Source organism: Pristiophorus japonicus, chromosome 6 (assembly GCF_044704955.1).
Source record: "Pristiophorus japonicus isolate sPriJap1 chromosome 6, sPriJap1.hap1, whole genome shotgun sequence".
NCBI lineage: Eukaryota > Metazoa > Chordata > Chondrichthyes > Pristiophoridae > Pristiophorus > Pristiophorus japonicus.
The window spans coordinates 179,291,788-179,308,688 of NC_091982.1; the positions used below are offsets into that span (position 1 = coordinate 179,291,788).

Sequence of the window (16,901 nt, forward strand, 5' to 3'; positions counted from 1 at the left end):
TCGAATGCCTTCTGGAAATCCAAATACACCACATCCACTGGTTTCCCCCTTATCCACCCAGCTCGTTACATCAAAGAACTCCAGCAAATTTGGCAAACGTGATTTCCCTTTCATAAAACCATGCTGACTCTTGATTAAATTATGCTTTTCCAAATGTCCTGCTACTGCTTCCTTAATAATGGACTCCCAGCATTATTGCTTATAATACTGATGCTGGCAAACTCCAGATTGAAGGTAGAGATGCTGTCTTCAACTAGACCTTGAGTGTGATTTGACTAGGCTCTCACCTCAGTGGTGGTTATTTTTTTTAATTCTAAAATGCTGATCTGTAGGTGGCAGAGGAAGTCAAGGGACTGATGAAGCAGGATGGAATACTGTGCCAATTGCCAAAAGTAGCAGACCTATTGATACCAGTAGGCTAAGCAAGATTACTAAGGTAAGGGATATTTCTCAATGTAACTGCACATTTCATATTAAATTTAAGTAATATGTATTTAATAACTTGAATTTTCCCCAAAATATTTTTTAAATAGGCTGGGGCCATGGATTACAACAATCAAGTGCTGGCACCAGCAGGTCGACTTGGCGGCTGGGTTAAAGGAAGCAGTGGCGGATCTGGAAGCAAACCTAATGATGCAGGTAATTTCTCTCAGGATATAATATTGGAACGAGTCCCTCTTGGACAACATAGAAACACATTCAACTGACCATTTCATTAATGGCTAAATTAGTGGCAGGTTCAGGGAGCATCTGTCTCCTTGAATTTTTTTCAGCGTGCACACTCCAATATTAAAAACCGCACTAATCCAGTCATTAAACATCTTGACTATTAAGAATAGGTTTGTCACCAATATTAACGCTAACATACTAAATAAAATGTTTGAACTGCAAATTTACAAAAGTGAAATGTGAACCTTTCTTGCCTAGTTTCCATTTTGATTTTAATTTGTTTTAACATACTCAACATGTTTAGGTTGCTTTTATTCTGCTGCCTCCCTACTCCTATAGACATTTTGGAGGTATGAAAGGGGATTTTCTTGGACTCATGCTTTGCTTCATATCGGATTTAACACAGCCAAGCAGACCAGGACTGCTGCTGGTTTGATACATGGTCTGTGCTAATCCTGGGTCACTCTACAGGAAAGTGTATATGAATGTTTGGTGAGGACAAAAGGGTATGGCTGAAATGCCTCAATATTTACCATAATTTTAGAAGAGGGTGAGCAAATTGATGAGCTTGCCACATTATCTTACTGCTTAGATGGTTTTTCATTTCATTTTTTAAATTGGTAAACATATTCCCAGTTATAGTTTCTGGTTGTTTGTATGTCATATTACCCTGAATGCTATACAATGAGCACCATGGATTTTTAACTACACTGTGGTGTAAAATGTTCAGAGAGCAGTGCTTGATTTGAAACCAGGACGATTTGAAAATCTCTGATGGTCAAATCATCCAGAATAGGAATAGACCATTTAGCTCCTCGAGCCTGTTCCACTATTCAAATAGTTCATGGCTGATCTGTACCTCAACTCCATTTACCCAGCTTTGATGCATATGCCTGAATACCCTTACCGAATTAAAAAATAAATCATCTGTTCTCGCTCTTGAAAATTTAAATTGTCTGCAGCCTTTTGGGGGAGAGAATTCCAAATCTTTACTACGCTTTGTGAAAAAGTGCTTCTTGATTTCACTCCTGAATGGCCTAGCAATTTTAAGATTGTGCCCTCTTGTTCTAGATTTCCCGCACCAGAGAAAATAGCTTCTCTCTATCCACGCTATCAAATCTTTTCATAACCTCAATTAGATTCCCCCCCCCCCCCCCCAACCCTCTAAACTTCCCCTTCATAAATTAACCCTGGTGGTATTTTGGTGAATCTGCACTGCACTAAGGCCAATATATAATTCCTAAGGTGTGGTGCCCAAAACTGAACACAGTTCTCCAAATGGGGTCTGACCAAAATTCCTACAACTGTATTGGTTTATGAATGCTCTTGACTGCAGACATGAATAGTTATTTCATATTTGTGTACTTAGGTGTGGATTCAGGAAGGCCAGCCACTGCCACATTGAATAGATTTTCAGCTCTCCAACAGTCTTCATCCACAGATAATTTTGATGCACGAAGGGTTGTGCCCAGGCAAGTTTATGAAATTGATGTTTACAGGTAGCTTAGCTTTTGAATCTGGTGCATAAATATTTAGAATGTTGTTTCAGTTATTGGCATTCAGCTACACTGTACAAAATAATAGAAATGCAAATTTGATACTTCTAAAATGTGTTGAAAATGGTTCATTTGGAAACAATAGTACTATATGACTGGAATTAATAATGTAAACAATCATAATGGGAAAATGAGGAATACATTGTTCAGTTTTTCAAGCTGTTGTAGCACATTTGTCTTTAAAAATTGAAGCTAAAGCACTTTGCATTATTCCTTTGTACCCGTGACATTGTACCCATGTAGTGAATGTCACACTAGATTCAAAACAGTGCTTCAGAAATGGAAGTAAATATTTTGAGGCACTTGAGTAGATTTCGTGGACAGATGTAAAGGATGAAGCTGTCGTATCTGGATATTTCTGTGGCTATAAAATTAGAAATCTGCACTTGTAAAAGTCAGTCCTGTATTGGAAGAATATAAATTGACGCATGGTTCTGTGATTACTGCTTGGCTACAAGAACCCATGCTATACCTGGGTAAATGACAAAATGACCACTTTTTTTTCCGCTGAAAAAAAACCCCAATCGATTTTGCAAGCAAATCTTAACAAGTAAAAGATATGTGTAAGTACTGAAGTGTGGAATTTTGAGTTACAACAATTCTCTAATACTGATTTTTTTTTTGTGGGGGTCGGGGTGACTCAACAGGAGTAGTTCAAGTCGCGATAGAAGTGAAAAGGGTGATCGTGAGCGAGGAGACCGATTTGAAAGGAATGAACGTTATGACCGAAATGAAAGGAGTGATCGGTTTGAAAGAAGTGATCGAAGTGAAAAGAGTGAAAAAGGTGATCGTGTTGAGAAATCTGATAGAAGTGATCGCAACAGACCTCCACTTACTAAGAGAAGCTACAGCAAAGAAGTAGATGACCGAAGCAGGGAAAGGGAACGACGAAGCTCACAAGAACCTGTTCGACGCGTAGCCAGCATGACAGAAGAAAGAGATCGAGGACATGCGAGAGATCGAAGTAAAGAGCCTGGTAAGTTTCCTGACATTTTTGGAGTTCATAACTAAAAGGATAATGCAATTTTTGGTCTGTGCAAGCTGAATTCTGAAAGGATAGGCTGTATTTTATGTTTAAGTGCACAATTTATTAACTCTCACAGGGATACTATAAAAACAGACTTCTATTTTATACAGTTAAGATTTTTCAAAGTCATGTACGGAAGTTTAGCCATGTCCTGCTAATAAAAGACTACTTGGTCCTATACAAGACTGTGTACTGATTTTGTTTGGAGCTGTGCCCCTCTTAGGGTTACTTGTAATGGCAAGATTGACAACTGTAGATGGCAAAAATGTTGTTTTTTTCTCTCTCGTGCAAATGACAAAGTGCCAAAGCTAAACAGCTTGCACGATCAGTGTGCACTGTTGGGTTCACCCATTTTTTGATCCTTTAATTGGAGGTGCATTTGGCCTCCACATTCCTTTTGCCTACTTATGAAATTCTTGTCAATTCTGCACAGTCCTGATTACTAACTCTGCCCAGATTCAACTCTTAATACAATCGGTGCTTGGATTAATTGAGTCACTACTCCCCGATTGCGATTTAAACCAATCTATTGTATTATTACCTTTCACCAACCATTAGTATTGGATCCAATAGGTTCTCTGTTGTTTCACGTGAACCATATGGAAATTGCATCCAAATAGATTTCTTGGTTCCTAGTGGGAACGTAATGTTTTGGGCACGCCATTCAAACTCCTTTTGCAGCATTAGTTTCAGCCTGCTTTGTTTGTGGATCTGCCTGAATTTAATTTTTCATGAGGATAGTGTAGCATTTGGAATAGAGTTTTTCCCTCAAAAATGTGTGCATTTCAGTCAGAAGATTGAGCCCTCTTTTCATCTGCCACTTTGTCAATTAGATGAGGATTGTTGGGTTCAAAGTGCAGATATGCCTGGAATGCTTAGTTATATTAAAGGGACTTCAGAGGAAGTCCCATCAGTTATTTGTCAGATGGAAAGAAAACTTTCAGTGCATCTGATAAAACAGTTTGTACTGAAGTGGCAAATTGAGTATTTTTCCATTATGCCATTCAATGAAGTGTCCCAGAGATATCAATTAGTGCCATTTTACTTGTTCCACAGTTACTACTTGAGCTACTTAGGGTTATGTTGAGTGACTTTAAGGCAGCTGTATGGAATACCCCTTACTCATTCACCAAATATTTTTGACACATCCGTTTTAGCAACATAAATTGGGTTATCTCAGGGCCTCCTTCCTAAAATGGTGCAGTAAATTAATATGGGTTTCAAGGGGTGCGAGGGTTGCCTCGATTTGATGAAGCTAGGATTACCTACCCTATACCATTATTTAAACTATGCCATCCCTCATGGAGCAAGATCTTTCCCAACCATCCCCTCTTTTAGAATAGTGCATTTCAAAAAGAATGAACTATTACATTGATCTTGGATCTCTATACAGTGAGGGGATACAAATGACAACTGAGCTTATATTTTTTTAAAAATACATCTGGGGAATAACAACATTGGGGATGTGAGATAGAAGAAAGTTGATCTTGCAAGCTAAGTAATCCTATTGTCTTGCAGGTGATTGAAATATCAGAAAATAGCTGAAATAATGGCCTGAAATTGCGGTTGGTGGCGTAGCTGAGGAGTACGCCACCAACCTCCAACTGAAATCCGCACTTAGCTGGTACGGGGGCCCCTTTAAAAAACCTGCGTCGTTTCACTGGAGTTGTGCGCAGTATACGGTGCCCACGGGTCACGGGGAATTGTGCACAGTGTAGTGACCCACGGATTCCGGGGAATTGTGCACAGTGTAGTGACCCACGGATTCCGGGGAATTGTGCACAATGTAGTGACCCATGGATTCCGGGGAGTTGTGCACAGTGTAGTGACCCAGGGAATTGTGCAGTGTACGGGGCCCACAATCCTGTTTCTGGTGCACCCTGCCATATTAGGCAGTCGGTGCAGAATTTCATGTGGAAGTGTGGATTGACTTCCAATTTTTAGGCCATGCAAGAAAAAAATTAATCTCAATGGCGACGCACACTTTGGAACTCGTCATTGTGAACTTATTTCAGGCATGAGTTTTAATGCACAAAAAATGAAAGTGCCCCAAATATCTCAATTTGAAATATACCAAGTTCATTAACCTGAAGATTTGAGAACCTGTCTTTTGAAACAGCGCAATTAGCACTTGTTCCTGGTAGGACAGTTTACATTTTATCTTTCTTTATAGTAACTGCCTTTTAATTTTCATATTTCAAGCTGCTGTTTTAATGCATATTTCCTCTCTCCCACCACCACCGCTGGCCCCCCCCCCCCAAGCTGTACAAACAGGCTCCTGCGTCTGTTTGCACCAGCCGTTAAATGTTCCTGCGTAATTGATGCGCGGTTGGTGGGAAATTAGCCCAACTGCGCCAGCAATGAGGATTTGCCAGTCTCAGCGGATGATCTGTCAAGTCGGAACTTGACCAATTGCAAATTTGAGATTTAGCGCTTGTGCAAGCGTAAATCCCGAACTTTCGCGTCAATTTCAAAGGCAAGTACGCCGTCCCACCAATCGCAAATTCTGCCCCAATGTGATTCAGTGGATGGGTAACGATCAGTTGTGTTCTGTTTCTTAATTATGATGATCTGGCATTGTAGTAAGCAGCAAGACTCCGCTGGTCTACTGACTCAGGCGCGAATACTGTAACTCCTGCAGCGTTAAACGTGGATGTATGCACGTCAATGCGAGAAACTAAACATTGTAGTCATCTGAACTGAAAATCTGCAATAATTCAGCTAAATGTGTTTTTAAAAACTTGCTCTAAACCATTTAATTTACCAGTTAAGCTCGAACCTGTCCCTGTATCTGTGACATCTGATAAACCTGCCCTCTCTGAGGAAGAGTTTGAAAAGAAATCCAAGGCTATCATTGAGGAATATTTGCATATCAATGATATGAAGGTAAGCACAAAGTTGTGTTTATTTTAGTACGTGAACAATATGGATTTTGGTTTGGAGGCTGTGCTGTTTTATGTTGCAGAACTGGCTTCTTGAAAACTAGCTCAGGTTCTCAAGTGATAGAAAACTGGCGTGTTTGTATTGCAAGGCACATTCCTCAGCAGCCAGAGCACCATAACTGTTGCATAGCTGTTTGTCACATTTGTAGCGGGGGTGGCAAAAATGTAATGAAACCAACCAAGCAAGTCATTGGGAATTTGCAGACTAACTCTCCTGTCACAGAAAATACCAGAGCCATAATGTCTGCAGACTCTTAATTGATTGGTCTATGAACTCGCCCACTATTTACTTGTTATCAATCAACCGTTAACACTAAAGGAGGACAGGACCATACTGTAGCAACCAGTTCAAGTATTTGGTTTTATTCTGTGTGATGTTCCTGTCATTATATAACAGCACATCGTCTGACCTACCATAGGAGATTGTGCGTGTGTGTGTGTGTATATATATATATATATAAATAGATATATTATATATAATTGTGTATATTATATTGTGTAATTTAGCATTTTTGCATATTTCTAAAACAATGTTGGTTAGTGTGAAATTTCATGAAAGAAAATTGAAAGTTCTTCTAATTTTCTTTAGGAAGCATTGCAGTGCGTACAGGAACTTGAGTCACCCAAGACATTGCACATCTTTGTTCGAAGTGGTGTTGAATCAACTTTGGAGAGGAGTGCAATAGCAAGAGAACATTTGGGCATGCTATTGTATCAACTTGTAAAGACTGGGACCCTATCAAAGGAACAGTATTGCAAAGGGTAAGTATTGAGCCTTATAACTTACTGATATCATTTTCAATAACCGTTTTGGTTAAAAGAAAAATTAATTGATATGAGATCATTTAACTTTTCGATCCATGACACTAAAGTGTACACTTTTTGTTTTGCCAGTTTACACGGTGCCTGTACCAACTATATACAACACTTTCTATTCATAAGAGACTTCCAATCTTAGCCTTCAGATTTTCATTCAATAACCGTTAAATACACCAATTACATTACTTTTGAATCTGTTCACCTTTTTTGTCTCAACTATTTTGCCAAATGTGGCTAATGTCTAGAATTTTTGAATTCAAATTAACTTGAAAGTATGAAATTAATGCTTAAGGAGAAGCATTGGACCTACAAAACTGATATGGTATATTAATCTACCAATCTTTATATAGATACATGTTTACATTTACAGAAATTTTACCTAAAATGTTTGTTCTTGTACGTTAACTAAAATCTCTTTTTAAAAAATATAAAGCTTTTATAAGAACATAAGAAATAGGAGCAGGAATAGGCCATTTGGCCCCTCGAACCTGCTCCGCCATTCAATAAGATCATGGCTGATCGGATTGTGGACTCGACTCCACTTCTCTGCCCACTCCCCATAACCCTTTACTCTTATCGCTCAAAATCTTGTCGATCGCCGCCTTAAATATATTCAATGACCCAGCCTCCACAGCTCTCTGGGGCAGAGAATTCCATAGATTTGCAACCCTCTGAGAAGAAATTTCTCCTCATCTCAGTTTTAAATGGGTGGTTCCCTTATTCTAAGACTATGTCCCCTAGTTTTAGTTTCCCCTGTGAGTGGAAATATCCTCTCTGCATCCACCTTATCGAGCCCCCCGCATTATCTTATATGTTTCGATAAGATCACACCTCATTCTTCTGAACTCCAAAATATGTATAGGCTCAACCTATCCTCATATTTCAACCCTCTCATCTCCGGAATCAACCTAGTGAACCTTCTTTGAACAGCCTCCAATGCAAGTATATCCTTCCTTAAATACAGAGACCAAAACTGTACGCAGTACTCCAGATGTGGCCTCACCAATACCCTGTACAGATGTAGCAGGACTTCCCTGCTTTTATACTCTCTTTTCTCCCCCCCCCCCCCCCCCCCCCCCCTTGCAATAAAGGCCAACATTCCATTTGCCTTCCTGATTACTTGCTGTACCTGCAGACTAACTTTTTGTGTTTCATGCACAAGGACCCCCAGGTCTTTCTGTACTGCAGCACTTCAATTTTTCCCCATTTAAATTTTACTTTTGAGACTTGATCAAATAATTATTTATTTCTCCCTTTCTGCGACTTTCCCCCTTTTGCCAAACACTTTTATTGCTCTTTGGTTTTGTTTATATTGAGAGTAAATAGTTTGTAAAGTACTCTGGTTATTTTTTGGGGGGGGGCGGGAAAGAGTTAGTTATTATATTCCACATTAATAGCATTTGTCTATTTTACTTGTGTACCACAGACTACATGAAATCCTTGAAATAGCTGAAGATATGGAAATTGATATCCCACATATATGGCAATATCTTGCTGAACTAATTGTTCACATGCTACATGATGGAGGCATACCAATGGGAGAGCTTTTCAGGTAACTTTTCAACACGTCATTGCTATCAGCTGGTTAAAAATGGAAAATTGCACTAGCATGGCATAAATAGAATCGTAAATATAAATGAATACCAATTATATAAAATCATTGACAGTGAGATATTAATGGAATTATTTTGCATTTTTAAATCGTCTTTCAAGCCCTTGGGGCATCAAGTGCACTTTACCACCAATTAATTAATTTTGAAGTGTAGCCACTATTAAATAGGCAAACATGGCTAAAAATATGTAAACACCAAGGTTCACGAGCAGCAATGCATTGAATGATGAGTTAATCTGGTGGTTGGAATAAGTGTTAGCCAGAACACTGATAACTCCCTTGTTACTCTTCAAATACTGTCATGGGATCTTTCACATCCATCCAAATAGGCAGACTTGGTTAACATCATATCTGAAAGATAGCTCCCCCAGTAATGTAGCACCTCATCGGAGTATTCGGAATAAATTTTGTGCCTTGGAGTGGGGCTTAAATCTACGATCTGAGTTCGATGAGAATGAACCAGAATGACGGACATTTTTTGACTGAAGTTCCAAGTTTAGTTGATTAGCTCCTGGTGTCATTTGTATTATATTTTTTGAAAATCCGATCAGAGCAGTTACTCTACTTCCCGTTATATGTTGAAGACAGGAATGACTAAAGGTTCAAGGTGGGAGAATATGATGTCATGAGCACTGGGTCATCAGTTTCTATTGCCATCAGCTGTGTCAGCTTGACTCCGAACTCTTGCCTATGCGTCAGAAGATTGTGGGTTCAATTCCCTCCTTGGGATTTTGAGCTCAATCTGAACTGATGCTCCAGTACAGTGCTGAATTATTAGAGCTGCCATCCTTCAGATAAGACTTTAATTCAAGGTCCCTGTTCACTACTTAAAGAACAGGATGTTCTACTGGCCAACATGTCTTCCTCGACTTTGATTACCAAAAAACACTGGTTATTCATCTCATGGCTGTCTGTTGGATCTTGCTATGCACAAAGTAGTTGCTGATTTGAAATTCAGCATAACATTTTTTGAATGTGTTTGAAAGGTATAGTCATTTGGTGTGTGAATGAAAGTTTCTTTATTCCTTACCACCTATTTGATCCATTCAAATCCCAATTGTGTTAAGTAAATGCAAGGCTCAACATGAGCAAGTGTATTAACAACCTGGTTGATCAGGATTTTTTTGGGTGGGTGATTTCAATCTGCCTACTGTTTCAATTTGAATATACTTTGGTTTTGAATCTACAGATATGCTCTCTACTCTTTTTTCAAAATGCTCTCCGATACTTCATTGGGTCACATAAAAAGCAAGGCTGACATAACCATAGGATTTGGCACATTTTTGTGAAATTAATGCTTTTTAACAACAAAAAAAATGTTCTCCTGACAGGGAAGTGGCCAAGCCGCTTGTCAGCATCGGAAAAGCTGGCCTTCTGCTCGTTGATCTTCTATCTTTGCTTTGCAAAGGAATGGTAAGTTTTTTTTTATTACTGGATATGAATTGATAATTATATCAATGCAGTTTCAAGTTTTTAAATCCCAGATGCTGTTGAATTATTTTGATTATCAATCTTGCAGAGCCGTAAGAAGGCAGGTTCTTTGTGGAGAGATGGAGGTCTGAGCTGGAAGGAATTCCTTCCTGAGGAAGAGGACATTAACAAATTTGTCACTGAGAAGGTATTTACTATTTGTACAATTATGCCTTGTACATCTGAGCCGAGGGAGTGGTATTTGGTACATGCAGCATCTTGGGAGATGTAATGTTGACCAGTCCATCGTTGCCGAGAACAGTTTACTTCTACATCGATGCGTTGTGATATTGCTTGCTAGTAATTGCTAGTTTGGGAAATCTGACTTTCCAGATGGTATCCCAATTTTTCTAACTCTTTAATCAATTTTAGAAGGCATTCTTTGATACGGTTCTCTTGTGTACCCAGTCATGCTACTTACTGCTGAGAACTCATCAGTTCAGTCTTAACTGCCATATATTGGAGCCTTAATATGGACATGTGCAGATTGACCGTTTTAATTATGTACTTAATAATTGAACAGAACTTTTGCATCTATTGATCCTGAAGAATCCATTTCATTTGGCCAAATTGGATTAATGTGTGACCTGATTTAGATAATTTATGAAGTATAAATTGTTTTCAATATTGCTTCCATGTTACAAACAAATGAACGATGACGGAAAATTAAAAACCCTCTAGTCCATCCAGCCTGTCTCCCCCCCCCCCCCCCCCCCACAATTGCGATACCTTGTATATCACAATATATACACTCCCCACCCCACATGAAACCAAGTGATCTCCTGGGAGAGGTGAATAGCCAGATTAAAAACCCAGCCCAATTTGGGAGGGGACGGGGTGGATATTTGGGAATTCCTCTTCGACCATTCAGGTAATCATAACTAGTCCAGGAGATCACTGGCACTGATTTCCCTGAAGTACCTACCTTTTGTAAGAGGTGATGCCTGCCCCAACCAGAAACGGGTCCAGCACTTGCTTGAAGGAATTGAGTGAATCAGCATCCCCCTTACAAGACAACAGCCTGTTCCAGAGGTCCACTATTCTTTGGGAAAATAACCTGATATCTAACCTAGATTTGGGCTTATACAACTTAAAATTGTGACCCTTGGTCCTTCCTAACCTATTTGATTGAAACAAACTGTCGACTGGAACACAATCTATTCCCTTCATTATCTTATAAACCTCAATCAGATCACCCCAGAGACGTGTAGAGTCCAGTGCTCCCTCTAATTTTGTTTTGGCCCATGCAGGCCCTTTAACAGGCTGTGCGGAGCATTCAAAAATCCACACCTCAGTTTTTCTATTTAAAAGCCTCATCAGCTGTGCGGAACCTACAGAGCATGGTCACGCAGCTTATAGGGAACGTTGGTAGAATCCCAGCTCTTAGCCTATCTTGATAACCAAGATACTTTATACTGGGCATTAGTCTAGTGGTCCTCTTCTGCACCCTTTCCAAAGCCTGTATTACCCCCCATGTGAGGAAACCAAAACTGGACACAGTGTTCCAAGTGAGGTCTGACCAAGGTCTTGTACAAGGACAAAATAGTATACCTCGTCGTATACTCAATTGTCCTATAAATGCATCCTAACACCCTATTTGCTCTAGCTATCACTTCATGGCATTGCTCATGTACCTTTAGAGATGTATGCACTAGAATGCCCAAATCTTTTTCTTTCTCCACCTTCTTTAATGCTTTTTCCTGAAGGATGTATGCATGTTGCATGTTTGCCCTGCCCATGCACTGCACTTATTCAAATTATACATCACTTGCCAGTCATGAGCCCAATCTTCCCACCTGAAGCAGATGAGCATCAGACCTCAGTATCATTTGCAGATCGTGCTCTCAACACCTACATCTAGATCATTAATAAAAATTGAGAAACGGTCCAACACTGATCCCTGTTGGACACCACTGGTGACTGGTTTCCAAATCCATCTATAATTATTTTTTGCCTATGTCTTGTTAACCAGTTCTCAATCCAGCTCAATATATTACCACTAATAGAGGCTTCAATCTTGGAGAAAAGCCTCTTGTGTGGTACCTTATCGAAAGCTTTTTGGAAGCCTAAGTAGATGATGTCTGCTGGGCATTCCCTCATCCACCATCTTCTAAAAATACAATTAGATTTCTAAGACATGACCCTTATGAAGCCATGTTGGATGTGCCCAATATGTCCCTCTATCCAAGCACTTGGATATTGCGCATCTCATTTTCTCTCAAGCATCTTTCCTATTACTGATATCAAACTAATGGGCATAAAGTTACCCGGGTCCATCTTGTCAACTTTTTTTAAAGATTGGGACTACATTAGCCTCCTTCCAGTCTACAGGAACCATTCTAGAGTGCAGTGAGCTATTTAAAACTGTGGGCTAGGGGCTCGCGCAGCACATGTCCCATCTCCCTGAGGACCCTTGGGTCGATATCAACTGGCTCCACCTCTCTTTTCAAGTTCTTAATTCTTTCGAAAACAATATGTTTATCTAATTTAATACTACTAGTTTTATTAATAAAATCATTTAATTCTAATAGTCAAAGAATGAAGACTGGTGCAAAGTACTCAATACTATTCCATACCCAGTGTGTCCTTTGTAACCTGTCCTTGAACATCCTTCAATCGCCCAATACAGTCTTTGACTGTTCTCTGGCTCTTCACATTACTGGAAAAAACTTTTCCCATTTCTATATCAATAGGTAACTGAACGAATAATTAGAATGAAGCAGCTATTTTCAGTTTTAATTGTCTACTATTTCTTTAATAGAAAGTGGAGTTTACTCTGGGAAATGAATCTAGTCAAGAGGAAACACCAAGCAAAACAGAAATGTCTTTTGATGAACTGTGCGAACAGTTTGATAAACTGATTAAGGAGAAAGCTGAGAACCAAAGAATATTTGACTGGATTGAAGTAAGTATTGCATTATGATCTTAATTAGTTTTAAAAATTATCAGTTGGAGGAGGAGAAGAGATCTGTGTGGTGAAACACCTGGGGGGGGGGGGGGGGATAATATGGGGGTAAAATTTTTTTTTCAATCTGCAATGAGTCTTGGCGTAAAATTATCTAATACTTATCAGAATTATGCAGAATATTCACATTTTAATTTGCTTTTGTAAACTACAAATTGCTTTCCATAAACCACACATTGTCACATATTGATACTCGTATTATATATAGTGCTCAGTATTGTAAATACCAATCATAATTACAGCTTTTTGGGTTTCATAAATGCAGTATGTATAATCATGCAAAATAGTGGCATGTGCAAACAGGTACTGTACATCAGCATTTTTACTTTAAATGAAATTTTTCTGTTACAGGCCAATCTTGATGAAAAGCAAATGGTTTCACCACTGTTCATTAGAGCATTAATGAAATCTGTGTGCCATTCTGCTGTTGTATGTAAGTACAGTTCTGATTTTTAACATTTAATTTATTTAATAAATATCAATGGAGAAATGTCCATTGATATTTGTGTTAACATTTGCTTTTTCTCTCTCCTTCCTTTACATCCTTCTTTCCTTGTCCATTTTAGTTGAAACCCCTATTCGAGTGGCTGTAGAAGTAATTCAGAACAGAGTAAAAGTCCTAACAAAATACCTGAATTCTGACCCCAAGCGGGAACTACAAGCACTCTACGCCCTTCAGGCCTTAATGGCCATATTAGAGCAGCCACCAAGTAAGTACACTATTCTTTGTTTTGCAACTTTTCATTGACCTTCTCTGCAGTCTTCTCTTTCTCCATGCAATCTCTGAGGACAGAGCTGAAAAACAGTTTGCTAATTTCCATCAATATGATTTTATGGGCATCTGCTCGGTAGTTAGAGAACAGGATGTCGGGCCCCTCTGGAGTTCTTTCCATCTCTGTGGATAAACACCTGGTCACTTTTTAAATCTCTCAGCGGCACATTTGAGATTTCCAACTTGGCATGCAAGAAATTTTACATGGGGACCTGCATCCTAAATCAGTCCACATGCCTTGCAAGTTTGGTTTTAAGTCAATGTCAGCTCTATGCTACTCTTTGTACCCATGCCATAAGTCTGCTTTTGTAATTGCAGCAATGTGCATTACTTTAGTTACTTACAGTAACTCGATTCCAGGCAGCATGTCGTTGTGGTTGATATCTCAGGTTCTATTTGAATGGCTGCTGGGAATTGATAGAGCTGAGAAGATCTGTTCTCCTTCCGGCCAAAACAAGATGGTAATGCCACAAGTGTAAAAGGCTTAGATGTTCAAAACATTTTCTTTTCACATGTCACAAAAATGATGGGCATTTCACGGAATTATAGATACTGTTTCTGGAAGGCTTTTCTGTAATCATGTATTCTGCCCCAGTCTGACTCTCGTGGTCTACCCTTAATTGTTCCTTTGACTCCGTGTAACCTGAAGCTGTTGTTTACTGTAGATATTTGTGCCCTTGATGTTTGGGGTCTGCAAACAATTTTTGTCATGAAAAGTTAGGGGCGTGCTTTCCTTTCTTTGCTAATTTTAGCAAAAAAGTAGACATAATAGTGTTGCCTGGTACTTTTAGCTGAGTTTCGTGAACAGAAGAATATGTAGTGCATGGATGCAATCACAAATGGGCATTGTATACTCATTGTATAAGCCTGCACTAAGGTCTGTCATAAGTTGAATACATGGCATTTTGCTGCAGTTCCTTTGGATATATGTGCTCTTAAGTATTGGCACAATTCAGATTGTGTACTGCTTAAACTGAAAGATAGATATTTATTTTCTTTATTCTTTGCAGACTTACTAAGGACATTTTTCGATGTTTTGTATGATGAGGATGTTATATCTGAAGAAGCCTTTTACAAATGGGAGTCCAGTAAAGACCCAGCTGAGCAACAAGGAAAAGGAGTAGCTTTGAAATCTGTGACAGCTTTCTTCACTTGGTTAAGAGAAGCTGAAGAAGAATCGGAAGGCAATTAGAAATCATTATTGACAGAAGTCAATCACATGGCGAATCGCATTAGGCAGATGAGAACTGTCCTTTGAGTTTTTGCACAATCAAGTGCTCGGTTCTGAGAACGTCTATTCAATAAAACCCTTGGTACTTCAAGGTTTTATCTATTTTTTAACATCAACAGTTCATGTCTAACAAATATAACTATTTAGAAAAAAAAATTAGGGCTATTGAGACGGTCCTTAAAATTAGGTGGTTGTCATGGGCATAGGAAAGCGGTGGGGATTTTTGATTTTTAAAAGAAGAATGGTGGATACCTTTGTTGGTGGTAAATCACCAACGATGCAAACAAATCTAGGGATCCCAGGATATATCAACTTGGCTTCCCTATGCTAGATTTTTTTTGAGGGGAGGGGCACCTAGCCCCCTGGACCCCTCTGTTCTTATGCCTATGAGTTGTATAAAAAGCCTTGAACAAGCCTGTAGTGGATTTTAAAAATCAGTAAGAATTTAACAGTTTAATTAGATAAAACGTAAAAACAGTACAGTTCCTAGATGATTCTACTTAATGTAGAACAGTTTTAGGACAGTTCTGTAAATAAATGTTTTGCAATATTGCTAATGTAATGCCATGTTATTTCTGCTGTCTTTGATAAAGTGCAGCAGTGTCTCCTGTATTTATAGAATTCCTGAGTTCATAAGGTGCTTGTAATTATCAACAAGAATGAATCCTTCATTGATTACAGTTTAAAATGAATGTGTAAATACTTTTTGCTTTATTAAGTATTTAATTAAAAATTAATGCCTCTTTTCACGTCCAAAACTGGAAAATAAAGAACATACTGCAATGTAAAAAAAAATTCTAGTGTTTAATTCTACTATTTTTGCAATGTAACAAGATGTCTTCCAACACTACAGAAACCTTTACCTTTCCAACTGTATATAGAGTATCAGGCGAGCAACAGGAAAAACTGACTGACTTGCTCCTTTTAACTGACATTTGAGATGGAACATAGAATCCTGAGTCTGCAGGACCACCCAATTCATGCATCGGTTTCAACATCTCTCCTTGTGCTGTTGGTACAAGTGACCAGTTTTCATCTTCCAAGATTGTAATGTGGAACAGGACTTGTTTTCCTTATTTTTGGATTGAAGTCTGGTAATGGGTGGATCAGCTTGGGTCGATCTCGGGAATTATTTAAAAAGGTAGTACTAGATAAGCAGTGTTCTGTTCTGGTTAAAACTAAGGGAAAGGCATTGTTAGCTTTAGTTACAAAGCCACTTGGGAATCTGCAGCCACTCTTAAGCCATTAAAGTGGCTGTCTCAATTTTCTACTGATTTATCAGCAGACTAAGCAAAGCGCGCATTGCTTCTAGCCTATTACTGATCAGTGTTCTATTTTGGCTCAAAACCGTTTCCAGTGAGGAAGGCTTGTCCAAACAGGCTTGTGAACACCTCGCTCAGTCAGTTAATTTTGCTAATGCAGTGCCTGTAAATGCAAATTGACTTATACCTCAACCTACTTGAAGTATTGACTTTGAAATCCCTTTGGCATGAGAAAGTAGCTCAAAATTTCTGAGGAAGAACTAGGGTTTATAGTCTTAGTCAAAGGTGTAGTGAGAGTGTAGAAGTCCTAAAAGACCAGTGCCCCAAATTCTTCGTTTTGTTTGTGGATATTAAACTAGGAAGGTTCAGTATTTTTGTTCAACCTCCACACACAGTTGGATGTAGACTAGCATTGCATGGAAGAAATCATTAGGTGTATTCCTCCTTGACTTTTCTCTCTCCCACTCAGTGGGGGGCTGGGCAATGCCCTAGGCGACTTTAAAATTTGAGTATCTTGGTGTTTCATTGTGAAACAATGAAGTCTAACCAGCAGCAATGGCTTACAAACACCATTCA

At 38.9% G+C, this 16,901-nt stretch overlaps 1 protein-coding gene across 9 annotated transcripts in view; it reads left to right on the forward strand.

Annotated features, from left to right (window-relative positions):
• LOC139265895 (eukaryotic translation initiation factor 4 gamma 1-like) overlaps positions 1-15,858 on the forward strand; it is a 131,075-nt gene extending 115,217 nt beyond the window's left edge. For all 9 annotated transcript variants that reach the window (XM_070883446.1, XM_070883445.1, XM_070883449.1 and 6 more), the window contains 13 exons: positions 333-436; positions 534-639; positions 2,039-2,141; positions 2,873-3,201; positions 6,020-6,138; positions 6,784-6,956; positions 8,440-8,565; positions 9,957-10,038; positions 10,145-10,243; positions 12,857-13,000; positions 13,412-13,493; positions 13,627-13,770; positions 14,843-15,858. In XM_070883446.1, the coding sequence (XP_070739547.1) occupies positions 333-436; positions 534-639; positions 2,039-2,141; positions 2,873-3,201; positions 6,020-6,138; positions 6,784-6,956; positions 8,440-8,565; positions 9,957-10,038; positions 10,145-10,243; positions 12,857-13,000; positions 13,412-13,493; positions 13,627-13,770; positions 14,843-15,024 (1,793 nt within the window). In that variant the 3' untranslated portion in view covers positions 15,025-15,858. The remainder of the gene's footprint in view (positions 1-332; positions 437-533; positions 640-2,038; positions 2,142-2,872; positions 3,202-6,019; positions 6,139-6,783; positions 6,957-8,439; positions 8,566-9,956; positions 10,039-10,144; positions 10,244-12,856; positions 13,001-13,411; positions 13,494-13,626; positions 13,771-14,842) is intronic.
• The last annotated feature ends 1,043 nt before the right edge of the window (positions 15,859-16,901 follow it).